The sequence below is a fragment of the Cyrtonyx montezumae genome, unplaced genomic scaffold (genome assembly GCF_038088225.1).
Source record: "Cyrtonyx montezumae isolate F1298 unplaced genomic scaffold, pur_monq_1.0 scaffold_13, whole genome shotgun sequence".
NCBI classification, from domain to species: Eukaryota; Metazoa; Chordata; class Aves; order Galliformes; family Odontophoridae; genus Cyrtonyx; species Cyrtonyx montezumae.
Genome location: NW_027071859.1, coordinates 11,625,819 through 11,653,728, shown reverse-complemented (window position 1 = coordinate 11,653,728; position 27,910 = coordinate 11,625,819). Strand labels below are relative to the sequence as shown.

At 37.3% G+C, this 27,910-nt stretch overlaps 1 protein-coding gene across 1 annotated transcript in view; it reads right to left on the bottom strand.

Annotated features, from left to right (window-relative positions):
- The window catches only part of NBAS (NBAS subunit of NRZ tethering complex), a 156,911-nt gene extending 129,280 nt beyond the window's left edge, over positions 1-27,631 (bottom strand). Inside the window, exons 1-14 of the mRNA XM_065730695.1 lie at positions 27,463-27,631; positions 23,181-23,228; positions 22,770-22,806; positions 21,474-21,551; positions 20,382-20,429; positions 19,193-19,236; positions 17,896-18,029; positions 17,063-17,196; positions 16,847-16,945; positions 8,027-8,165; positions 7,172-7,237; positions 4,309-4,437; positions 1,727-1,790; positions 122-315 (exon numbers count right to left, since the gene is read on the bottom strand). Coding sequence (XP_065586767.1) covers positions 122-315; positions 1,727-1,790; positions 4,309-4,437; positions 7,172-7,237; positions 8,027-8,165; positions 16,847-16,945; positions 17,063-17,196; positions 17,896-18,029; positions 19,193-19,236; positions 20,382-20,429; positions 21,474-21,551; positions 22,770-22,806; positions 23,181-23,228; positions 27,463-27,604 — 1,356 coding nt within the window. The 5' untranslated portion in view covers positions 27,605-27,631. The remainder of the gene's footprint in view (positions 1-121; positions 316-1,726; positions 1,791-4,308; positions 4,438-7,171; positions 7,238-8,026; positions 8,166-16,846; positions 16,946-17,062; positions 17,197-17,895; positions 18,030-19,192; positions 19,237-20,381; positions 20,430-21,473; positions 21,552-22,769; positions 22,807-23,180; positions 23,229-27,462) is intronic.
- Between the last annotated feature and the right edge of the window lie 279 nt (positions 27,632-27,910).

The following is a 27,910-nucleotide window of genomic DNA, read 5'->3' as shown; positions in this document are numbered from 1 at the left end:
ATTGCCTGTCTAGAGATAAAGAATAACTTATCCTATTAATAAGCACACATATACACAAAACATACACAACAGAAAACTGTTTCTACTGCATTCCTTTTATCTGCTTATTTGCATTCCTCACCTCCAGACTTAGAAATCCTCCATCGTGAGCTGAAGTGACCTGAGGAGAACTCTCAAACCACTCACATGACTTTCCCAGCAAGTTTCTTAATGTCTTGACTGATGACACAGTCAGTGCACCAGAGCAACGAGCCAGGATTACAGAATTATCTGCCCACCAATTTACATCTATCAATGGGTAATAGGATTCTTTATCTGAAATAAAGAAATAAGAAAGCACCATATAAGGAAAGGCAATTATAAACTCCAGATAGGGACTGAAGTGGCTTCAACTATTAAAAGTTACCATCTGATGGCCTAATTTAACAAACATTTATTATTTTATACACATCCCTGGTTCACTGAGTTTGTATATTACATCTGCTAGTTTAGTTTTTGAAACCATTCCTGTACTAACTAAAGCTGTTTGGGGGGGGGGGGGGAGCAACTCAATCTTTTATTTAATGTAATTACTTGCTAACATTATCTGGAAAAATAATTCACAATAAAGTTATTTACTTGCATAAAACGTGACAAATTTTAGATGTCTGGTGAAGATCACCTTTCATTTCCCAGGCCATCCTTGATCAAGTCTCTCTAGCAAAGAACCTTATACTGAAACTTAAAAAAAGGTTACACTGACAACTACGAACGACTCCCACAGCAGCCTACAAGATGAATTTACTAATAATATTAAAGTGCCAGAAAGAAAAAAAAAAAAAGCATAACGGAGGATGGAAACTATGTCACTTGTGTGGTAACTGGATGTTGGGACAAAATGTTCACCACAAAGAGTTAGTTCAGTTTGTTTAACATATTATCATTTACCATCTCTCTGAAAAAAAAAAAAAAAAGCCACCTTTAGGAGCTCCACTGCATTTAGGAGCAAATGAGCTTACTACTCTTCTGCTACTTCAGTGTTTAGTCAGCTGTTTAGCCATGAAGATCTTAACCCAAAGATTGAATCACCAAGAAAAGAGCAGAAAGAAACTGGGAGCTTTTAATAATAAGGACATATTCAAGCACCAGTAAATGGATCTTGAACAGGTAACAGTCTGCGCTCTTGGAAGAGCCATGCAGTAACTAGGAGATAAACACTGCATATGATGGACTGAATTTTGGGAAAAGAAGGATGACATGAGGCAAAACCTAAGGACACAAAATCAAAATTCTGAAAGAAAAGGAAGCTCTTTAAATTACATTAGAATTTGGGATTTATGAGATTTACATAGACAGAAAAGGTAAAGGTAAGCTTCTGTTTTAGGCTGTGGACTCTAAAAATATATTATGCATTATATTATGGAGTAGTGGCTTCTGACACAAGCTGAGACTTCTGCTGAGCATTCAGCATTCCATAGTAGTAACAATTAATAATAAATAAAGTCCTATACTAGCTGAAATATCTTTTTATTTATGTTTACAGCTATAATAATATTCCTGAGAGGATTTTTAAAACCATATGGTGATGCTCATTTAGCTATACCACGCTACCAATTCAAATCATACACACTATCTTGTCAACTACTCTAAGCATGGTTTAATGAAGCTACTTCAGACCTCTGTACGTTAGTATAAATGCTTTTAACAACACATTGATTTAAAATAATAATTCAATTGTATCACATACCTTTTATTTTCTTTCTTTTTTCACTAGAGAGTCTCCAGTCTGGGTTGACTTCATCATAACCCGGCTAAAGAAATAAATGTGGGAGAAAACAAAGGGTTAACTCACAAGCAAATCTTTATATCACACACAATCTACTCCATCACTGACTCAGTCATCTTTCAGTGAAAAGACTCTCACAAAAATTTAAACCTTCCCTGATATTAAAGCATATATTTACTGTAATAACACTGTTCTTATCTCCAAAACTAAAGGAGAAAAATAAAAGGACTACTAGTTTCCTCAATACAGTCAGCATTGCCTAACTAGACCCAACTACATAAACTACAGTAGCCAAAATATAGAATCTAAGAATCATTAGGGTTGGAAAAGACCTCTAAGATCATCTAGTCCAACTGTCCACCTACCTCCAATATTACCCACTAAATGTTATCCCTAAGTTTTACATCTACCCCTTCTTTAAGCACCTTCAGGGATGGTGACTTCACCACTCCCCTGAGCACCTGTTCCAATGCCTAACCACTGTTTTTGAGAATAAATTCTCCTAATACCCAATCTGAGCCCCCATGTCTTGAGACCATTCCCTCTGGTCCTATCACTGTTACCTGGGAGAAGAAGCCAACTCCCACCTTACCACAATCTCCTTTCAGGTAGTTGTAGAGAGCTATAAGGCCTCCCCTGAGCCTCTTCCAGACTGAACAACTCCAGACCCTTCACCAGCTTTACTGATCTTCTTAAACAATACAACACTGCCAAGTTTCCAAGCCAGCAGTTTCCCTGCTTGCCGACAGAACAAGAAGCAGCACACAGCTATACCAGTATCTCTCAGCTATTTAATTGGCTTAAACCTTTCCTATAGTCAAAAGTTCTTCGCCCTTCATTTTTGTAATTTTTCTTGAAACCATTCAATTAACCTCATTGGCATTATAATACCCAAAGGAAAAAGTCTGCCTTCATTTCATATAACTATATGAGCTGGATTGGCCCCCAAAAGTCATCTATTCCAAGATTCATCACACTCCACTGCAATGAACAGGGACACCTACAGCTAAACCAAGCTGCCTCCTCTTTCATTATATTGGTGATAGAGTAGTAGAGGCTGAACCATCCTGACAGTATTCCACACAAATATTGTTGCCACATAACATATGGCATGCTGCCAAGGGGCAATCTGACAAAATGGCAGCACTGAATTCCTCCATGTGAAAAAAATTGTACCTGTTGACACTCATCAATGATGTTTATGGACATCAAATAGTAAATGTGAGCACAGTGAGGTGATGGGTGGTGCATTTCAGCAGCTGCAACAGAGACAGCAGGTCACCCTCACTGGTGCAGATTTTTATGAGCACAGAATACAGATTCTTTTTCATCCCAGTCAGAAATGCATAGCTAATGGCAGAGACTATGTTGAAAATCAGTGTTTTGTTGCTGAGAATCTGCTCTATCAATAAGTTTTAGTGTGCTCATTGTAGTTGATGTAGTTTTCATGGAAATTAGTAGAAGGTATTACTTTCGGAGCAACCTGCACGTTTGAATTTTGAATGGAGCCAATACTCTATGCAAATGTTCACCATGCAGAAGGAGATTATAGAGAAAAATGAGAAACTGCAAATAGTTCACGGTGACTTAACACGTGAATTTATTATATCAACAATTATCTAAATATATATTATATTTATTTGTGTACTAAAACACAACTGTTCAGTGCTAAGGAGAAAATACTCTAAATAATGTTCTAACAAGAAACACACTCGTGTACTAAACTCATCCGAGACAAACATAGGAAACACTGGGTGTAGTTGGTCATATCTAAACCTAGTGACCAAAGATCCCATTTGACTGGTTACATAACATCAATTCACATCTTGTAAGTTTAGAACATAATGCATTGTACTTCACATGAAAAGCCTTTCCCATTAATTCTTGATTCTCAAGAGACATGGACTAAAACCAGAATATTTCAGATACTAGTGCTCATCATTTCAGGTCTGTCTCCTTTCAAACTGTAAGTAGACATATTTTCCTTGAAATAAAGTGCTGCCTTTACACAAAGAATATAGTTACTTGGGAACTTCTTTGAAAATTATTTCCTTAAATTCATACTAGTCATGTACAACTTTTCAAGTTGTAATGTCCAAGGGCAATCCTTAACTTAAGGTCCCAAATTTAGTTTTGGGAACAATTCCTGTAAAATGTGGCTTACTGACACCATTCTGACTATCAAATTATTCTCAAGTGTTGTCTTGTAGAAGGAAGGAAAAAAATGAACACAATAAGATTTCCAGTAGAATTTGGTTTCGACCATTCCAAGTTCCCCATGTTGGCCACCATTTATATTTAAAAACAGCACTTCAGTCCACCTGCACCAGTTACCCACCTGGTAACAATACATCTCATCAAAGTTTAAGAACCAGCAGTAATATAATTAATTCAAGTTTAAGTTATTAAGTTTAAATAGAAAAATTATTGCCAATTGATAGTTAAAGCACAGTTACATTAAATCCTCCATTCTCCTCAGCAAACAAATCTATTGAGGATTAAAGTATATCCTGCTAGCTTCTAAACACCCACGTCTCTCATACCTGGTCAGTTTGGTCCCATTCTCCTTGTTGTCTGAGAGATGGAATAGACCAGATTGTTAGTTTCCCTGAGAAATGAATAGCTGCCAGAAGAGATCCATCAGGGGAAAGATTCATCTTGAAAATCCCATCCTGCCAAATATTGTCAGGAAAAAAAAGGGGGGATCAGAATAAAGGTAAAATGACAATGACAATGGTGGCACTGAAGAGTAAAAAACAACCTCTATAAAGGAAGAACACTACAATACAACTAACAAAATTCCAGGTATTTGAATTTCTTTATAAATCAATATTTATTTATAAATGAAACCTGAAAGGCTGTTCTTAAATCATCTGTTTGGAGAAGGTATTTAGCAGACTCAGCTCTCTACTGTCTTGCCTCTCAGGCAAGACAGCTATCTAAAATACAGCTTCGAAAGGTCTGCTTCTAGAGAAGGAGAGCTGCATACTATTTGTCATAATATCCACCAAAAAGAAAAAGAAAAAAAAAAAAAAAGAATGGGATATATAGATAATATAGATGAGTTCTTAGAGGAGCGCATTACAACTGCATATATCAACCATTTCTACAAAACAAAATAGATACCGAACTTCCAAATTTTTAAGCCAAGCTGGATGCCCTAACAGGTTCTAAAAGCAGGATTTAAATGTTTTTTCTGTATGTCCCCCCACACCCTGCAACAAAACTTCTGTGTTTGCACAAAGATTATCAGGTTTGCAGAGCCTAGTTTTCACTGAAAGATTCTTACTGAAAGACAAAAGGATTACCAAACTTTTCCAGAAATTCCCAATTAGCTAATGCAGTTCACTTCTAAAAAACTGAGAATAAACTTCATCCCACTGTAACAGTAAACACACAATAAAGCACGTTTTTACTCAAAAAGGAAGGTATAATTAAGATTTTGTTAAGCAAATCAGTATTATTTTCCTAACAGAAATAATTATTAAGCGTTCTCCAATTATGTTCTTAAGTACTTAGAGTGCTATAATCTGTGCTCTAGTTTCTCAAAAAACAGTGCATGCTTACTAAAGGCAATTCTCTCTTCAGAAATCAAGTAGCATGCACAGAGTGCTAAGAAATGAAAACTGCTGAAGAACTTAGAAGCTTAAAATATGCATAAAATATATAATCCATTCAGATAAGCAATCAGCACTACAAAATTCACAGATTTTTCCACGGGTTAAACATCTACTTAGTCATCAGTAACAATCCTATTCCTGTTTGAATCTCATATTTAAAACTCAAGCATCGGTGTCTACAGAGATTAATCTGTCCTTTGACAAAGCAGGCAATGCCACCTCAGTAAACAGATTGTCAGTTTGATGGAACTGCAGAATGAGATATTGAGAGTCTCAATAGATTGTCACTTCACGTTTTAAAACTGTCATTTAAGTTACTGACACTAAGAAGCAAATCTCAAATACAGGTAGTCCTCTAGCTGCTCTGCCTGTCACATCTTCATACTGCTGCCAGTTTCCTACTAAGAATATAAAATGCATCTCCCATATTTAAACTATAATTTCAGAAATCTGACTAAAACATTCAACAATAACTATCCCTGCTTTTGTTTGTAAATTCCATATTAGCAAGTGAAGAGAAGATGAAGTTTAGCACAGCACCAGCCTTTCAGTAAACTTCTCTGTTACTTCAGCCTTTTCTTTTTTATTTTCAGTGAAGGAAAAAAAATCTCTCCCCATTCTACCCTTGAGAGACATTCAGAAATATCTGCTTTCACCGTCCAATTTTTTCTTGTAAAAAATTCACCTAAAAATCTCAAAAATCTATTAAGGTTGTTTCTAAAATCCACATGACGCCATACAAGCCATTTTTCTCTCCAGAGAACACAGTGTGAAGTGGGAGACAGATTCTTTACTGCTCCTTCTTTGTAAATAAACCACTGGGAAAAAGCTTTATTCTGTTTGGAAAGGGGAGGGAATCAAACAAAAACTACAACTAAATCATAAACAAGGGGCAGGAGAAAGTGATGCAGAAACTGAGTAGATAGCCCTGAAGGTATGCAAAAAAAAAAAAAGCCAAAACTACCATGCACAAAGCTGTAGAAGTATACAAAGCACACAGCAGCACTTCAGTGTGATGAGACTAACACTCACTCCCTCAAGGGAACGGGGAATCCAAGACATTTATGCAGGGTTTGTTTGTTAAGAACAAATGGTTTCTGAACAGCAGTTCAGGTATTGTCAAGTGCATCTACGTAGTTGAAGTTTGACTCATCTTAAACACTTGCAGCTGTTTAGGAAAATCCTCCCATAGTATCTCCTAGCATTGAGTAAAATAAAAGTCTGTTTTACCTATCTACATTTAAAATAATTATTCGTGGATTAAGGTACAAAATTGCAGGGCTGTAAAAAGGTGGATTTTTCTTAATATTCTGATAGGAGTGGAATAGTGCAGAAGACTGGTTTGGGATTTATTTTTTTTTATCCTTTCAAGCTATGTCATTGACAAAAAATATGACACAACCATATATTCTCTTTCAGAGCATCTACCTAATGTGCTATGCTGATTATATTTGTTAATAAGCAGTTGGGTTGCTCTTTGCACCTTCCTCTTTGAAGGAAGGCTTATATTTAAAATTGAGCTCTACATCACTGACTTTGTTCCTGCTAGTATGCTGGAAACCCCAAAGTTCAAGCTTCACCAGATGAACTAATAGGATTTTCAAAAAATCCAGAGAAGCTACTCCATTTAAAATTAAAAGCTTATTATTTTGATAAGCTTCATAGAAATGTTAATTCTTTCATTGTATAAATTAAAAATGTATTTCAGTTCCATCTCTCAGGCAGTCATTAATAGACAATTATGTTAGTAGAACACATTTCTGGGAGTAGACATAGACTTTAATACCTGTTCTGTTCCCCGACTGCTGTAAAATCTTAAATTCATAATCCTTAATAATCCTCTTCTCTGTGCCTGTAAAAACAGAAACATACTAAGAAACGAATCTCATACATTGTTTTATGCACCAAAAGCTAAGTCAAATCTAAAGTAGTAAAACAATTTTGCAGAATTCTTTAAACTTTCCTAGACTGTCAATTTTTAAATAATGCAAGAATAACTTTGTCTGTTTCATTAGGTACATATAATACTGCAGAAACACACTATCCATTTGCAATGAGATGACTCATTAATTCCATACTAATATTTATACAAGAGTAAATATTGGAATTTGTCCTAAAATAATGTATATTCATTTCAGTATATCTATTTATAGAACAGTTCAGCTAGAAGGGACCTACAAAGACCATCAGGTCCAAATGGCTAATCCACTTCAGTGCTAACCAAAAGTTAGAGCATGTCACAGAGGGCATTATCCAAATGCCTCTTGAACAATGATAGACACTGGGCATCAATCACCTCCCTAGGAAATCTATTCTAGCGTTTGGCTGCCCTCACAGTAAATAAATTCTTCCTAATATTGAGCCTGAACCTACTCTAGTACAGCTTTGTGCCACTGCTTCAAGAACTTCCAAAGGATAGCTATTACCAAACAAAAAATTTATTTCTACTAGAAGCAAATGAAGTCAGGAGTCAGAGATATCAAAACAATTAGAGACGTACTGCCTTTTGTTATGAAATTATAAAAAAGATAAAAATAAATTGACCTGTTATTTTTTTTATGCATGCTGAACTTTCCATTAGATAATTCTGTTAATTACAAAAATCATCCTGCCAAGAATTAAAAAGAGGAAATATACTTACTGTTCGAATATCACCTTCATAACCAGTGACCTGTTTATAATGGGGAGATCCTGACAGAACTCTCCAAGCAGATATCCCACAAGCAGTTGCTTTAGATACTCCATCTTCATCTGTTTCACAACCTCCTACAAGCAAAAGTCTACAAAACATACAAAATTGGTTTCATATATTGACACATAAACACTGTGCTGCTGTTTTTGTTTGTTTGGTTTTTTTTAACTTTAAGTCAGAACTATAGTAGTTTGCTTATGGTAATAAATAACTTTCAATGTATTATAATAACAGTCCCAGTAAGCTTTAAACATCAGGCTGTTCACTCACAGACAAGTTTGTGGTCTTTTTTTAATTAGTTCCTGTTATTTATAGCATTTATCTCCATTCGTTATCAGCCCTATTCTTCCAAATGAGGCACAACTCCCACCATTTAAAATAAAATATGTATGGTTATTAATTGCAGTTCCCTGCTATGCTGAAAGAATAACAATAAGAAGTTCAGCTTACCAAATGTTCTAATCATTCAATTTAAGCATGAATAAATGGAAACAAAATAAGTGGTACAAAAGCTATTTGCCCTTTAATTAAAGAATCATCAGGAAGAGGTATTCCAACCTTGTTTTCTAAAGCCACACTATCAGTTACATAGGACACTGAAAGTAATACTTCCTACTTATTTCCTTGAAAACCACAAGAGATACAAAGAGCACAATAACACTATCTGATAAAGAAAATTCTCAGCTACAAAGCACTACTTTTCAACAAAGTCATCACTATTTTCATCAGTGATGAGCAAAAGCCTGCATGCCACGCTCATAAGAAGTGAAGGTGACCCACTGTCGTCACATCTGAAACGCACCACCCACCACCTCACTGCACAATCTCCATAAATGTTTGGCAAGCACTGATAAATGTCAATGGGCATGATGTTTTCCACATTTCATTTAAAGTGAATTCCACACAAAGGAAATTCAGTGACACACCTTTGCTTCGTATGCACTTCCACGTCAAATGCATTTTGTCAGACTGCTCCTCTGTTGCTATATCTCACACAGCAACAAAACATTCATGTAATCCTGGTGGAATGATTCAACCTCTACTGCCATACCAACAACAGCTTCTGACATCATGGTCCAATGTAATAAAATAGGAGGTATTAATTTCGGAGCATCCTTTGACAATGTATTTCTTCCAGTTAAGCAGAAGACTTAAAATACTTCAATTTCAATGAACAGAAGGTGCTATAAATGTCCACTGCAAAATATTTCCTGATGGTATAACTAAAGCACATAAAAATATTTTCTCTTTAAGCTCTTTGACTTCATTAACAAGCAGTTTTAGATTTAACTGATGATTACTTTGACAAAGAAATTAAGAACATAAGTTTACATCTGTTTGGAATTATCAGTTTATTGAACAACCCGTCAAAAAGCAAATATCTGCAAAAAAGGCACACAGTGAAAAAGCCAGAAGTTGATACTCCTGTATCGATCTTCAAAGGCTGAGTTACTCTTGAAACATTCTACCACCTAGTGGCTGAAGCTCATTTAGCAATCATCCACCGTTTCAATCTATTTCAAAATAAATTAAAAAAAATAAAAGGTGATGCTGCATTTCACTAACAACAACGAAAAACCTCTGCTATAGCCCTGCTAAATAAGAAACAGCAATTTAATATTATTGTACAGAAACATATGACCTCATATTAGCTGCCCAGACAACTGTATAGTATCTGGTAGAGAAGTGAAGAAGCCCTCTGTGTATTTCATGACATGACACCCAATTTAAATAAATCTCTTCATAACTTACTCTTCAGGGCACTAGAATGAGTATTGATTTAACAGACATGTACAATATGAGATGAGTATTTCTGGTAGACTAAAACTGATTACTGAAGAAAAGTGCCCTTTGAAAAGAGAACAATTCACAGACTAAATGTCATGTACTTCATCCATTCATCTCTCTCATGCACAGCTTTGTTACCCCTCTCCCCTGCACCTTCCCTTCTGCAGCTTTTCCATGTTTCCCACATTTTTACCACTGCAGACTGACATGCTGCCACTGATCAAAGAAGGTGAGCATTGCCCTCAGCTCATACAAAAAATAATGCCTAGATGTGCTACAGTTTTTCTGAAGAACTCCAGTTAAAAACAAGGAAGCAAAAAAACAATCAAATGAAAAAAAAAAACCATTCAACTGAAGCACAGTACATCACCTGTAATTCCTAAACTCCTCCTAAAAGCTTTAATAAAGTTCTAGGACAAAATATTTAATCTACCCTGTTGTGCATGATACAGGTCACATCCATTTTATCTGGCCAAGAATAAACACATTGGCATACTCACATCTGAGCACACTGTCAAGCGTCAGTGAACACAAAGTTGTATTATACAACTCTGAAAGATGTTGGCAAGAATCAGTATTACATAGATCATTACATATAAAACAATTCCTTAAAAAGTTTCCTACCCTCCTTTCTTTTTTGTTAAATCGCTGGAAGAAAGTTTCACATGCATCTGCATCTCTTTCAAAGCCTGACTACAGGGTAAGAAAATAATAATCAGTATGAACTTCATGAGATCACCACAGCTGAGCCGTCAGTTCTTAATAACCAAAAGACAGCAGGCATAATCCTCCAGAAAATTAATTTATCTGCAGTCTTGTCCATCCACAGGCATCTACATTCTTCCATAAGCACTAGCTTCCACTGCAACACGCCACTCAGTTAAAAATTTCAGCAACAGCAGTAACTAAAATTCAATTACAATTGACTACACAGTGCCAGAGGTGACTCAGAAACAAACAGTAGCATAAAGACCAAGAGAAGAATTGTCAATAATAGTGACAGCACTAGCTCCAAAACTGCCTGAACTAGCTCTCAAAATCTCCATCAAGATAAATCTTTTCAAAGAAATTTTGGAAAAACTGTCACATACAGTGCAACATATTTATAATTCAAAAGTATCTTTTAGGATAAACGAAACTCAGTGACAGCTGGAATTAAGATGTCATATCATTTTAGATACACACAAAACACACAACCTCGAGACAAAAAGCCCTCTCCCAGGACTGCAGAGAAATTCATCATCACAGCAGGTACTTAAAATTTTAAAAAGCTTTTCAGAGAGCAAAATGCAGCAGCGGGGGCAGAAACTATTAAGATGAATAACACAACTAGCATCTAAAGAAAATGAAAACCACTCCTGAGATGCTCAAAGATCTGGCCTTGTTTACCAATTATTTTTTCGAGACTAGACAGGAGATGACTCCAAAATAACAAGAGTTGACAGGTAGTCTGGGAATTAGCAACAGGAAAGGGGGTGGCTTTTCTGGGTTGTTTTTTGTTTGCTTGCTTGCTTTTTTGGGAGGGTGTTTTCTTTTCTAAGTTAGTCCCAGTCTAAATACAATACTATGCCAACAACTCCCCCACCCCCCAATTCTCACCAAACACTTGGTTTCTTATACAAGCCACAGGCTTAGGCCACTCCTGATGGGCCACAAAGCACCATTATTTTAATAACTGACACTTACTCGCAAGGCCCTGGAAGGGAATATGTTGTCTATCATGCTGTTATTGACAAAACGATCTAAGGGTTCAATACACCAAATGACTGTGCTATGATCAGAGAGAACTCAAGAGGTTGGAGAGACAGGCCAGTAGAAATCTCAGGAAGTTCAAAAAAGGGAAGGACAAAGATTGCGCCAGGGGAGGAATAGACACATATGCCGACGTTAACTGGACGGAACAGAACAGATGGAAGATGGCTTTCCAAAAATGTATCTGAGGAGTCCTGATGGACAGCAAGATGACCACAAAACATGCCCTTGCAGCAAAGGAGGCCTTATCCATCTTGGACTGCATGAGGAAAAACACTGTCAGTATGCTGGGAGAAATGATCCTTCCAGATTGGCCAGCACATGTTTGATACAATCTGGATTGCTGGATCTAACTCTAACATTTCCAGTACAGCAGACATGGACATGATACTGGAGCAAGCCCAGCAAAGGGCCTTTCAGTCTCAAAAAACTGGCTGCCCTTATATACCTCAACTGTGCTTTGTTTTCAAGTGCTTTATAAAGTTAGGTTACAGATAACTAGAATACTACTGGTCTCAAGGACAGCAAGTTCAAATAAGGCATTCAAGGAAAACTTAAAACTGCCCCACAACTCTTTCCCTCAATTTTGGTACAATAAGAGGTTTTAGATTTAACTCATCTAATTTAACTTAATCTTCCATAGCTATCACACATTTTAGCCTCTACTATGAGACATCTTTTGTAGAAATTGCAGATAACCCTTTAGTAGGTATTCAGCTCAAAATTAAGGTACACAAAATAAGCAAGATGATGAAAATCCCATTAGAGCTAACACTAAAGCAGACACATACGTTTTACAAACAAAAAGCACCGTAAATTCCATCATAGATAAAGGTTAGTCTATAGGAGCACAAAAATATTCAAGCATCTAAAAGGTATCTAACATTTTTCAACAGCAGTGAAATTACAGATCGTACTTTTTCTCAAGCGCTCCTCTTTCAGGTTTTCTCATAGATTCAAACATAATTCCTACTGAAACACTCTTTTCAAAATTATCATAAAACTAATTGGAAAAATTGAAGTACCCAAGTGCTATTCACTGCAATTTAATAGGCAACCGAAAAATATATAGCAATATGGAGTGCAGTAAGTCAAGGCCTCCAAACTATGCATGCAGTTTTACAGGTCTATCTGAAACTAGATTAAATGCAAAAATGCACAAAGTGACGAAGGTGAACTAAAGTAATCGAAGCTCACTTTACTGAAAATGGAAACTCTGAACTGCTCATACGTATCCACAATTTTATTCAATTCACAACTTAAGTCAAATGGCTTACTTCAGCTTTTATTCTGATGCATTAAAAAGTCCTCTAAATATCAAAACGTTGATGTTTTCCGTCCCCTTCCTTCCCCCAAAGATGGAATGGTTAAGGTTAACAAAGATGCCTGGAAATCACTTAGCCTAAGCATGTGCAACTCCCATGGCCCACAGGCCACATGCGGCCTGGTAGGGCAGGCAGTGTGGCCCACCCCCACCCAGGACTATAAAGGCAGCAGCTCTTCCCAGAGGAGTGCCATAGGCACCCATTGCTCAGCAACAGACAAACCAATCGTTTCTATTTACACTGTGTCAACTGAAGCTAGAGTATGGGAAGGCAACGCTGTGCAGTACTGACCCAAGTGATTGCAAATAATTGCAGGCATTTTGATGCGTTGGCTAAACAGAGGGCACTGAACAGTGAAGAAAACACTGCTGTGTCTTTGCTCAATTTTTTTCACCTTGAAAATAAGTATCAAGACTGCAAAAAAAAATCCTTCATTTATGTTTACAACACAATTTTCAGTTGATATTAATATGTTACCTGAAAATCTTCAAAAGGAATGTATAGAGTTGCAATCAGTACTCAACTTGATAATCTACGTCTTTACCAGACTTTGATGGAATCAAAGAACATAGAATGGTTTGAATTGGAAGACTTTAAGATCACCTAGTTCCAACTACCCTGCTATAGGCAGGGACACCTCCCTCAAGACTAGGTTGCTCAAAGCCCCAGAATGGCCTTGAATGCCTCCAGAGAGAAGGCGTTCACATCCTCGCTGTGCAAACTGTTCCAGTGTCTCACCACCCTCACAGTAAAAAATTTCTTCCTAACATCTAGTCTAAATCTTTCCTCTTACAGTTTATAATCATTTCCCCTCAACCTGCCACTATAAGCCCCTATAAAAAAATCTCTCCCCAGCTTTCTTGCAGGCCCCCTTCAGGTACTAAAAGGCTACTATGAGGTCTCAGAGCTTTCTCTTCCCCACGCTGAAGAGCCCCAGCTCTCTCAGCCTGTTCCCAAAAGGGATGTGCTCCAGACCTCTGATCATATTTTCATGGCCCTCCACTGGACTCATTTCAACAGCTCTATGAACTTCTCCTGCTGGAGGCCCCAGAAATGGATGCAGAACTCACTGGTGGAGTCTCAAGAGAGCAGAGTAGAGGAGCACAATCACCACCCTGGACTTGCTGGTCATGCTTCTTTTGATGTAACCCAGTACACAGTTGGCCTTCTGGGTTGCAAGTGCACATTACCTACTCTTGTGTCTTTCATCAACTGACATCCCCAAATCCTTCACCTCAGGGCTGCTTTCAAGCTACTCTCCACTGCCTGTATTTGTTGCCCCAGTCCAGGTGCAGGACTTTGCACTTGGACTTATTTAACTTCATGAGGTTGGCATGAACCCATCTCTCAAGCCTCTCCAGGTCCCTCTGGATGGCATCCCATCCTTCCAGGGAGACAACTACATGAATAAGTTTGACTTCACCTTATCTGTATTACATAAAAATTATGGAAATTTCTTACTTGACTAACGGAGCCCATCCTTTCATGTCAGGAAAGGGTCTTTCCCTCCTGTACAAAATTTGAAATAGAAGGGAAAGGACAGGCTAACCACAGACTTCCATAAAAATTCATTTAAATTACTAATACTCTAACACCTTAGCACAAAAGCAGCACTGTCTCCCTTTTACTCCATAGTAACATCAAGATTTAAAAAGTTAACATAGGAACATACAAGAATAGTGGAAGAACCAAAGCTATCAGTTGGGAATTAATAAGACGAAAGAGAAGGAATATGAAATTTAAAAATTTTGTTTTGTTTTTTTTCCTCCTCCTATTATAAACTTGTTGTCATTAGCACACACAAAACCATGTCCAGACTATATCAGATTATTTTCTCTCTTTTCATTTCTTGTTAGTGGGTTCATCCACTAGCAAATTTTGACAGTTCTTAGGCTGGTATCCAGAAATGCACAAAAATGGAAAGCCGACACGTCCATGTACTAATACTGCCAGAATAACTATTTGATTGTAATCTGAATATTAACCAATATACTTCGCAATATGTACTATTAGAATTAATTTACTTCTTTCCTAACATCAGGACTAGAGAAGACAGCACTGGAAGCAAGTGCTAGGAACCTTTAACTTTGGTCTGAACAAAGAAAAGAATGAATTCATTCTGTTGTCTGGTCAGAGTGCTAAGAAAGCTCCATGACCCACACATCAAACTCTAGATTTAGTATACTGAATATCAGCTATGTGGAATTACTAGAAAACAAGTGGAAAGAGGTAACTATATTCAAAATTAATCTAAGTAATAAGCTAGAAGAACTTAGTTCTTGTCAATAATAGGTTTTTCCTTAAAGGTAGGTTGGACTGCTCATTTTACACTGAATAATGAGTTTCTAAAACAGCAAATTTCTCCTAGTACTCCACAGCGAATACCAATTTCAGTTTAAAAAAAGAAACACAGAGATATAACACTGTGCTGACAAATTCAATAGTTCTAGTACAAGAAAAACATCTAGAAAGAAGTTCTTACAATTGAAAAGATGAGTAAGTTGCTGAATTTATCTTGATACATAACAAGGAGATATAAAAATGGTAGACATATTTTCAAGTGAAGTGACTGCCTAACCAGGCTCTATTACAACTACATCTGATTCAAAAGCAGTAGACTGAATGGAAGCTGAAAATGTGGTATCTGTGCTCAATACATTACTAACAGAGAAAAAGCATCACAAACAACTCTAAAACTAAAGTCAGAACAGTAGGGAAAAACAGCTGTCCAAGCACAGAATCAAATTCTGAGAGAAAAGAACAAAAACCCTACACTCCAGCCCTTAACCACATAAAATTCAGAAACATCTTTTGAAGCTATTTCTGATGCTCTAAAACTGCTGCTAGCACAAAGGAGACAAAAAGTAAAGGACACAGCTTGATTTTTCTCTTCTTAAATCCAAGTGCTGTATTTCATAAATGAAATCAATTGTTCTTGAAGAATGAAAATACACATATAAACTGACTCTGGTTACCAAGAAAAATACCTCATTCATGTTCCCTATGCTATTTTCTCTACACCTAAACTGGAGTTTCACTGAAGAAGCCATACTGCAAGCCTTTCAGAGAGGGTACTCTGAGATGACTGATTAGAATGCATCTGCCAAAAAATGGAAGTTATTGAAGTTAGGGGCTGGACAGCCCATGACTTCATAGCTTCTCACTCTTCTACTGGTCTTATAATAACTGCAAATTAAGAGAAGTTCACTTCAAATAAAATAAAGCCTTGGTGGGTTTTTTTGTTTGCTTGTTTGTTTTTTTATTTTATTGCTGTTGGTTTTGGTTTTGTTACTTTTCTTTTTTTTTAAAAAAAGGAAACAAAGTCTTCTCAAAATGAAGAACTTATCAATAAATAAAGGATTTAAGCCCTCGACTAAATACAAGACAATTAGACAATAAATACCATAGATTTAGGGAAGGAAAAAAGAAATCCTCACTGATTAAAATAAAATAGTGCTCTAAAAAAGTATGCAAACAAGAAAATCTCTCTTTAAATTACATTCCTAGAGGCAATAAAATCTATTTAGACCTTAACCCTAGAGAAGACTCTAATATGAATGATATGATAACCTAAACATGGAATATAAAGGATTCTTCTGGATTCGCAAGCATGCTAGATGTCACTTGTCCTAATGTCTCAGTGCCACTGTCATTCAAGAAAGCGCATTTCCATCAGTATTTTACACACTATAATTCATTTAGTTTAAGTATAATCACCTGCTCAGGCTTCTCTCATATACACGGCCATGCACGATGAACAACTTGCTACTGACAATTCATTAAACACCATTATTCAAATAGACACCCCTTCTCTCATTTTTAAATACATGCAGCACTCTCCACACTGTTTATTTTGCCACTCTTTATCATTTTTTTTTTGGAAGGTAGCAAACAGAACACTTACCTGTGACCAGGATGGTAAATGACAGTAGTTATTCCATGGGCATAATGACTACTAAAGCTGAAACTATGGCTTTCTTGGAAGCTTTGATTTGTTCCAACACTGAATATAGGGGAGAAAAAATACATATTAAAATATATATAAAAGTAGATTTATGCTCTTCACGGAGTAGAAAGAATTATTTTACTTTGATAACTTTAAGACAAAACTTATGCTTACCTTACAAGGTAACTTCTCAATTCTCCACGATAATTAATGACAAGTAGTTCAGCTGACCATTGAGCGCTTGCTTTGTATTCTAGAAAGATCAATCCAGCAATAGCATAACTCTGATCTCCTGGAAAACTTGCTGTCTTTACCCAAAAATGTAGAGAGAAAGAGTGAGAAAAGCAGGGAGGGGAAGAAAAAAAAAAAAAAAAAAAAACCACCTTGGGTTATTTTGGTTTATTAGGAATAAAATTTACTATTTCTAGGAAAATGTATCAAAAAAGCTAGAGTATCTTAATTTCCATTAGCAACAAAATACATTTTCTTTAATCTTGAATTTTGAACATACGTGTTAATAATGTCCAGAAAGATAATATGCTAAGGAAACATACTTGAAATACCCTCCCTTTGTATACAGAAAATGCAAAACATATTCTGCCAGGCAAGTTAACTACAATTACATTTTCTCAAGTGAAAGTGAAAAAAAAAAGTCTCATATTTCTCTAATAGCAAGACTTTCTTGATTTATGATTCAATCTGCCAATAAACTTCCAATTTCCAATCTACTACTGAAAACTTTAATCATTTGCACACATAAGTAGACAAATCTGTACTTCCAGAATCCACTGTAACTAGAGATCTATCACAATTCTGGACGAAAGAAATGAACCTTCTGACAAAGTACAACAGCACAAAGGACACTTTGGACATCCTACACATGATTTAATGTTAGTTAACTAGAATATAGCCATCATATGACAAACATTACATAGTGTATCTATGCATGGTAACCATATTTTAAGCATAAGTTCTCCTAAAATAAAATTTAATCAAAGTCTACTTACAGGTGAGATGACCAAAAGCTCACTACCCATTAGGTCAAACACTCTCACTGTTCCAGTGCTTTCAGCATAAGCAAGTAACGTACAATCATGACTCCATGCAACTCGCCTCCACTGAGGGTTAGGATCTTTTGGCACTACAAAAAATGGAAAAACATTCTTAAAAATTGAAATAGTTCCTTGTTAGCACTGTCATCTGTACTCAACTAATCTTTACTAGTCCATGGCCATATTCTGAATCACAACAAAAATGTCCTGCAGTGGACCACCTGATGACCTTTAGTTCATCCACTGCCTGACAGTGCAAGTTGCCTTTACTTTGCTCATGTATCCCCTTGCTCATAAAGATTTTATTGTTATCAGTTTTTTTCCTCCTCACAAGCAACAACAGATAATAAAGAAACAAACCAAAAAAAATTGTTAGATTGAGTTTACAGTTACAAAAAAATTGTACTAGTAGCAAATGACGTTATCACAATTATTTGATAGTTTTATTATCTGTACACACAACCTCCTAAAAAGAAGTATTCAGTCTGGTCAATCAGCAAAAAGGTGGCAATTTACTAAAAACAGCCAATTCCACTGTACATATAAGGACTCGATGACCAGCAAGGATTCTTTCCAACTTAAACCACTCCCTGTTCGTAGCAAGGGAACTGGACTAGATGACCTCTAAAGGTCTCTTCCAACTCCAAGGAAAATCCAAATCCAACTTCACTTTTTCGTGTGGCTGAGAAATTCATATTTGATTAGAAATAATTAAAAAGAGCATTTTAAGTGAATTTTTAAAAGTTCTAAATAGTAACTTATATGGTTTGGAGACTCTAGCCCAAAGACATTTGACAGACTCCTGACAGACCATCATACTATTTTCCAAAGAAAGTGATGAATCTACTATATCAGGAGATACAGATCAGACAGAAAAAGTGGACTATAATATCACTTAAATTAAATATATATATATATATATATATATATAAAATGGCAGGACACCCATCATCATTACAAACTTATGTAGGAGGAAAACAACAGCAAGCAAACAAGCAACCTCTAACATCCACTGTGCCTCCAAAATCCATTAATTTAACTACCATTTCATTTTATTTCAGGTATCGTATGTTAATTATAATGAAGAGAACCAATGGAGAGAGAAATGGGGCTAATAAAAAAAAAGGAAAAATTTTAAGAGATTTCACTGAATGTTTTTAAGAAGACAGTAAAGCAACAATGTCACATAGCAATATATGAATAAACTCAATAACATTAAGTAACAGTGCAGAGGTCGCTATATTCTCTATACCTTGGCATATTCCAACTGTGGATCCAAAATCATCTTTTGCAGACCTGGAGAACATGAATAATTGTGAATTCATATTATAAATTAACTTTAAAAATAAAGACCAAAAAAAAAATAATAATACCCTTCACTTACTTCATTTTCCAGAGTATACAAAAAGCTATAAAAATACCACAAGTGTACAATTCAAAGGCTTGCGTGTACTTAACTACTTCTTCAAAAGACAGATAGTAGTCTTCAGCCCTTTAGGCAGCTAGTCTCAGTTACATTACTGTTTTAGAAACCATACTTTCAGCCTATAAGAAATAATATTCCCATTTAGTAGTAATGCTGTTCAAAATAAATGCTGAGGTTCTGAAGTGCTGCAGGAAGTTTTTTTCTTTAACCAGTCAGTATTCTCTAGGTGACAATTAAAAATGAAAAAATGCAAGAATATAGTCACAATAATACAGCTGAAACACAAGATTTATTCTATAGTTTATAAGTTGACATTTATGGCGTTCGCTTCACTTCTGATTGAACAATTTTCATACACTTGCTTCTTTTACATATAAATGGAAGGTCTGACCTTCTAGCAAATGGATTTTTCTGAAGCAAGTAAACACACTCAATCAAGATCTGTACTAAATGTGTTCTTGCACTGGCAAAGGAAAGCTTGCTGTTAAGAGAACGGAAGGAAAAAGGAAAGCATGAGTCTTTATGGCAATCCATATTATTTGTAACTTAAGGTGAAGCCAGCTATTCTACAGAGAAGTAGAACAATATCTCCTTGTCACGCTTCATATGAAAGAACTTTTGTTCTCACATAACGATCTGAAAGAGGAATTGAAAGGCAAAGGCTAGGAGACCACAAATTGGGCTTAGTAGTTTGAAACACCCTGACAGTTTCCTTATACATCTTAAAAAAAATTTAAAAACACACCTTACAAGAGGAAATACAGATAGTTTTTATCTGTAACATTTGTAATTCTTGATTAGGGGCAGGGAGCATGAACTGTTTGTTTTTAAAATCAGGAGTGTCCAAGCTTTCTAAACAATAACATTTTAAGAGTATCTCATAAATTAATTTCAGAATATATATAGCATTTTAAAAGAAAAAAAGGTATTTAAAACTCTGCTTAGCAAGACACTAGAAACACTGCCTCAGAACTCCACAACTGTGGTTATGGAACAACAGACAATCCAAACTTACCTGATTTCTACACGCTGGTCTTGCACAACTGCCAATAGTTTACCATTGCTGAAAGAAGATAAAGACATGAAAGTTCTTTAAAACCCAGTTCTCACAGAATGTCGATGAGAGCTTTAGCTGCTCTTCTGCATAGTTAAGATACAAAATTCCTAAACATTTAAACAAAGAAGTATCTTTGTAAAATTCTCTTTATGTCTCTGAAATATTTCTGTCATAGTTTTCAATAGTAGCATTGAGAAAACAGAATGCCTATAATCTTGCTGCAAAGAATGTCAAAATCAGATATTCCTTATCGCTTATAACAGCAATTTCTAAAACTATGCATTGCTTTATCTGGAATAAACAGCCATCATACTTTGTAAGTCAGGTCATCTCTTTAGGAGCAGGCCTTTGCACTTAATATATATCACTGGAGCTGGCATGCTGCACATGAAAAGGACCTCCACTCCCTCAAAGAGTTATCATCTCCTCCTGTTATGTATTATTTACAGAACTTCTTGTTAAAGCACTCATCATATTTAGTGATGATAAATGAGCTGAAGTAGCCCATACTACTTTCATGTCATTGAACCATGATTTCTGTATACCTTGAGGTTTGTTTGTTTCTTTTATAAAGCCATGGAGAAATCCCTTGTTTCTAAAACTGCTTTAGAACCACTGTACCTTGGAACTCTCAATTCATCCCTTCATATACAGCAGCAGTTTTTGATGGTATGCATTCCCTTTCCCCTAATTTTAAAATAAACTATTTCTATTATATATCCTGCAAGTTTTAAGTCTTTAAGTGATAAAACTCAAGTTGTAATCCTTCTGCTGGGAACATATTCGCACTGCAAGCTACTTCTGCTCAAACACTAAAAGTACATTCAGAACATAAGTCACAGATGCATTAAAAGCCCCTGGATAGCAGACTGACCACTCTTTTCCCAAAGCTGCCTCTGAAAGCCTCCAGTATTTCCCTCAACCAAAGACAGTAACATTAATTTAATAAGTTATTAACTCAGCACTGTTGCCATATGGGCAGAGTAGAAAGTATCAATACATTTACTACTGCCAGAAACGGAAGAGCATACAAGTACACCAGCTGGTTACCTTGCAAGCACTAAGTGCCAGTTGATCTGCTTATTAACTAGACGAACCAGTCCAGGTGGTAGAGAAAACTTAGCAGGGCTGGAAAAAAAAACAAACAAAAGTATTACCCTTATTCAGAACACACGCTAGTACTAGTGTGGTAGTACTTGAGATACAGATGCCAGATTTGTTTTAAGGCAACCATCAACTACTTGGGACAGTTTAGCAGATAGGCATGAATCACCAACATTCACTGCACCAGTGACAAAGGTTAACGGTATCCTCAGCTGAATTAACAGAATCACAGCCACATCTTCAGACTCAGGTCAGTAGCCAGTTCTAAGGACAACAATAAACTGGTGCTTTCAAGAACCAGGCAAAAAGAGTCTTAAGGAACCTGAACTGAGTTTAATGCTCACCTGCTTTTTTCAATACCTCCTTTTGGAATTGGAATATGAATATATTTAGTAAATGTAAGAAAATGGCAACTAGAATCAGTTTTAAAGACTAGAAATCAGACTTTCAATATGACTACTGGTGTAAAGAAAATCCTTATGACTAGGCTTGTACGACAGCATGGAGTGCATAAACACATACAAAAAATACAAAATAAACAAGAACACTAGAAACAGGGAAAGTAGCATTGCTTGCTAACTTAAACTCCAGAACTGTTTCACAGGCAGCAGAAACAAATGTTCCTTTCTATGCTCTCTAAACAGGATGCCCCTAGAAAGAGAGAACTGGTATCTTCAAATATACAAAAAACATCAACAGAGCTGTATAACCATAGAGCTGCAATTCTCCAGGGACACCGTATTTATTTCAATACATTTATCACTTAACTGGGATCATTTAAGTGCTTTTTAATCAGAATATAGATTTGTAAAGGGTGTAACCATTGCTCACACGGTTGCAAATCATTTTGAATTCTCAAAATAAATAAATAAAAGTAACTCACATCATAACTTCAATAAACATAAAACCTACCACGCCATCGTAATTGTCATTGAGGCTTATAAGAAAACAATTCCATTTGCAGTATCTCAGTTGGAAGCAGGGAGGATAAATACTTCATTTTTTTTGGGGGGGGGAAGGGGATGATCCAACTGCAAGTTTATTCAGTCTTCCGATAAAATAAGCAAATCAAACTAGCATAAACTTTGTTTTCTAGACAAACAGGTGTTTTGAACTTCAATTTATGAAGACAACATTCTAACCAGTGTTCAGTTTTACTGTCATTAAAAGTAACTTTCCATCAAAAATCAAAAAGACATTAAATAGACAAATAAGAAGACTAATTATTGTGTTCAAACCTACCTGCACCAGATGTACCGAAGCAAAAGCAACGCTGGACCTACAAAGACAAAGGTGCAACAAAATTACCATGGAAATCAAGAGCTGAATTGATTGCCAGTGATAACAATGTAAAGCTTTCTCATAGTTTGCAAATAGCCAAAGAAAGAGCTGATTAAGGGGTAAACTTCTGAACTCTGGATGCACACACATTTTTCCAGTTTGACCTACTAAGCTAATAGAGGCAAGAAAGTTCACAAAAATAATGCATAAACAATAGAACAATATTGCTGAACAGAAAACATCTTTCTGAGAACAAACCTTCCCCTCTATTTTCATTATACTAGCCACTCTAAGGAGCAGAAACTGCATATTTTACAAGCAATTCACACATCATACCCATGAGTCATAAACATAAAAGCAAATCATACTTACCTGTAATTGCTCTAGTGATGATAAATGATGCACCATGTTTTCTGTTGCCTCTTGGCTGCAATTACAAGAATAATGGTCAGATTCTGTGATATACTTCATCACTTAAATATAGCATTCACACATCCATTCTGTGATTGAACATAAGCTGCCTACTAGCCTACAAGTTCCTTACATATACTCAATTACTTGCAACTTCATACAGCAATTTAGCTCTATAAGCTAAAACAGACTATAGAATCAAATATTTTCACTGTCATGCTGTAATAAACAAAATTTACTACAAATTACTTATTGATCCAGCTTTGCTATGGTCTTTGGGTAGCAACAAAAGAAACTGCTTTCTGACTGTGTTCTCCTGTAAGGTATTACATTACAAAACATTCTTTCTATGCCAAATGAATACCATATTCAACTGTAATACCTAGAAAAAGCAAAGGGTGTTCAACAACCTGTCTTAAAGTATAACTGCTAAACTACATAAAAACTGCTTATTATAATTTCAGAAATACATACAAAAAAGAACATCTGAACTAAAGCTTTAAGTATCAATTTGTACTAGGCAACGCAGCCATGCAGTTCACCACACTACTCAATAGTCTCACAGCCTTTCCAGCACTTCTGCTCTACTTCTATAGGGAGGAGGACCAAGCTTATTTCATAACATTCTCCAAGCACAGAAAAATGAAGAACGAAACATCGGATGTATATTACTAGCTATAAAAGTGTTATTTGCTAATAAGAAAGCAGGACAAACAAATTAAAGCAATCAGTAAGGAAGGCATCACATACGAACTTTTAAAATAAATAACATTATGCTTCTATTTTTCTACTTAAAATATTAGAGCATCATAAACTAAGCACTAGAGTAGGTAATGAATGAATAGGTTCATAGGTTCACATGTACGTTTGGTTGGAAAGGACCTAAAAGATCATCTAGTCCAACCATCAATAATAATTTATTCCCTTCATTATACACTTGTTAACTCAGATACTTATACCTCTAATTCCAAGTTAAACAGCAAAACAATGAAGGACACAAGCATAAAAATTCAGGAGTACTTGCAAGTTTAAAAACATACTTGAACTCAAAAATTTAAACTAGAAAATAAAGATTAGTAATTCTCTCTGCAAAGCTTGCAATCCAGAAACAGTCTGAAATAATCAGGCTGTTTTCTTATAGTACATAAGGAGCGAACACAGCTGCACTGTTAGATAACCTCTCAGATACAGGCTGAGTGATCAGAAAGTAGCAAAGTGTTACAGTAAAAAGAAGTGAGACTCTAAATTACCTCTTAAAGCTATCTTAGTACCTTGGGGAGAGCGGCAATTGTTCCCAGGGAAATGAAAAGGCAGAGCTTGTTAAAGTTTTTGAATTAAAGAAAAGCATTTTCAAAAAGTTTTCCAAATATTGCTCATACATATTGCACTACATGCTACTGCAGTCTTTAGACTGTATTCCCTAGAACTTTAATATTCACAGTTTTCACTTCAGAAATAGGTTACACATTCTGCACTGAATACAGGCTGCTTTGATTTCCCTACTAGACTCTTCTCAGGTACTGTTAGTTCATAGAATGGCTTAGGTTGCAAGATACTTTACAGAGCATTCAGTTCCCACTCCCTGCCATAGGCAGCATTGTCACCCATCAGATCAGGCTGCCCAGGGCCCCATCCAACCTGGCCTCTCGAATGCCTCTAGGGATGTGACACACAGCTTCTCCCAGAAGCCTGTGCCAGTACCTCACCACCCTCTGAGTAATGAATTTTCCTCTAACATCTAACCTAAATCTCCCTTCTTTTAGTTTAAAGCAATCCTCCTCATCCTATCATTATCAGACAATATAAAAAGCCTGTCTTCCTCCAGTTTATAAGCTCCTTTTAGGTACTGGAAGGCCACAACAAGGTCTCCCTGGACTCTTCTTCAGGCTGAACAAGCTCAGCACTTTCAACCTTTCTTCATAAGAAATGTACTCCAGCCTTCTTGATCATCTTTTTGGCCCTCATCTGGACTTACTCCAACAGTTCTGTATCCTTCATGTGCGGTGGGCCCAAGGCCTGGACACAGTACTCCAGCTGGGGCGTCATGAGGGCAGAGCAGAGGGGGCCAATCCCCTTCCTCTCCCTGCTAGCCATCCCTCTTTTGATGCAGCCCAGGGTGCTGTTGGGCCTCCAGGCTGCAAGCACACACTGCTGGCTCCTGTCTAGTTTTTCATCTATCAAGACCCCTAAGTTCTCTGCAGGGCTGGTCTCAATGAGTTCTTCTCCCAGCCTGTACACACATCTGGGAGTGTCAGTTCTTTACATGCATCCTTTACAAATTTTTGTTAGTTTCCCCTAGAAATCTTCCTCTAAGGAAACTCCACGCAGGTAAATGAGAATACCAGTAAGAATTAAAATTAAAACTAGTTAGGAGTTCCAGCTTATGAAATCCATGTGTATCTTCAAGTTAACAGCATTCATCGCAGGATCAATCTTCCAGTGTGCAGTTACATCTGGAATAACTCATACTATTAAGACTACAATGAATCATAGAATCACTCAGGTTCGAAAAGACCTCCAAGATCATCCAGTCCAACCTATCACCAATGCAACTCCACTAAACCAAACAAAAGGAGATAAAAGAAAAATCAGGTGAAGTTAATAGAGAAAAGTTTTGTTTAAGGCCTTGCTTTGGATCCTACTGTTGGCTGTGTAGGAAGAAATATAATTGAATTTGTTGACTGTGTAGGAAGAAATATAATTCAATTTCCCAGAGCAGCATTCAGCTTTCCTTCCTTTTCTACTTTCCCTCACTTCACTCATTTCTAACCAAACAATTCTACCCAAAATACAGCAGGGATTCTTCTGTGACTTTCTTTTTTTCCTAATCAGTGTGAATAAGCTAGGACAAAATAAACAGGTGAAAGCCATGGTCACTTAAATAACAAGGTGCCAATCCCATCTTCAGACAAACTGATTTGTTTGCCTATATGTATGTATATGGAAGAATGCACCTTGTAAAAACATCAGAAGAATAACATCTCTGTTCAGAGGCTCCCACTAAGTATAAAATCTTGATTAAAAAAAAAAAAAGTCTAACATAATAAACAAATAAAACCACACCATTTGCATTGTCTACGTCCAAATCATACAACAAAAGAGATGGAAAAAACTACCTAAGCACATTTATATTAAACTTATGTGGAAAGATTTTGGTAGCAGGGGGCTGCAGTCATGGCTTCTATGAGCAGAGCCCAGCACCATCGTGTGTCAGATCAGAGCCAGCTCCAGCTGCTCCAACAGGGACCCACTGCTGAGCAAAGCCAAGCTGTGAGCAGTGACGATTGTGACTTGGGACAGCAGATATAAGAAATGGAAAAAATGCTGCACAACAGCAGCTGGGAGAGAATATATCCCTTCACTAGTTCAGGAATAGAGCCTGAGTAGAGAGGAGCAGAATAGCTCCAGACCAAGAATTATGAACTGATGACACTGTTGCTCAAGACGCAAGGAAGAGGTGAAAGAGCTGAGATTAAAACCAAGCCTGAGAAGAAGGGAGGGGTTAAGACATGTTTTACTTCTCAGTGCCCTACTCTGTTATCTCTTTTCAATAAATTAAACTAATTAAACCAGGCCTAGTCTGTCTGGCCTATGCAGGTAACTGGTGAGTGATTTCACTGTCCTTATCTCAACCCATGAGTTCATCGTTGTACTTTCTGCCCCATATCTTGCAAGGGAGAGGTATGGCAAACACCTGTCAGCCAGCCCAGGTCAGCAACAACCACACCACAGGGGAAACAATGAAAATGATGAAAGACCGCCTTAGCAATTCCACTGACCCATTGAGAAGAACAGGTAGAACACAAACAAAAAAGTTACGGAACAAAATAATAGTTTCCCATCTTTCAGGCTTGGCCACCTACACACATGCCTTGTAGGCTCAAAGTAACATAATTCTCCCTTCTGTCGCACTTCTAAAATTTCAGATAAGAACACACTGATCTGCAGGTCTGGAGAGGGCGCATGGCAAGCTGTAAAGGTCTCGTTTGCAATGGCACAGCTTGCACAGCTGTTGCTGGAGACGAGGCCTTAAGTTTATCGCGCCTTTCCTCACGCCTTCTCATTGATAAAATCTGCTCCGCTGGAACACCCCAAGGACACGCTGAGTCCTCGCCCCGGCAGAGCTGCCCCCTCCCCCCCAGGCCCTACGCTCACAGTCCCGGCACAGCGGCACTCCTCCCGCCTCTCTCCGCACTGCCGACGTGGCCGCTCCGCTCCCCCGCACCGCACCGCAGCGCTGCACCACTCGCCTGCAGCTCGGTTTCCGGAGGCCACTCGGCGTTGACCAGCAGATCGTACAAGATGTTCTCCTCCCCGTCTTCCTCTTCGTTGACAGCGGCCATCCCCTCCACCTTCGACGCCCCCTCCCCACCAGCAGTGGCCATGCTGGCCCGGACCCTCCTACCGCCGCAGCGACGACGGCGGCCGGCGGAGGCCAAAACAGAGACGCCGGCGGCTTCGCGCGGCGGGCGGCCCTTAACCCTTTCAACACCGCGTGGCTGGGCAGCGGGCAGCTGCCAGCGCTGTGTGAGGGGCTGAGGGGCACCGAAGGGACACCTGCTGCTGTTGGGCAGCTGCACGATGAGGGAGAGGGAGTGAGGCCGAGGATGATGTTCTGATGGGTGGCAGCTGGCTGGAAGTTCTGTGAAGAAGACTTCAGTGCCTGGGGGTCAAACAGGAAGGCAGCTGAT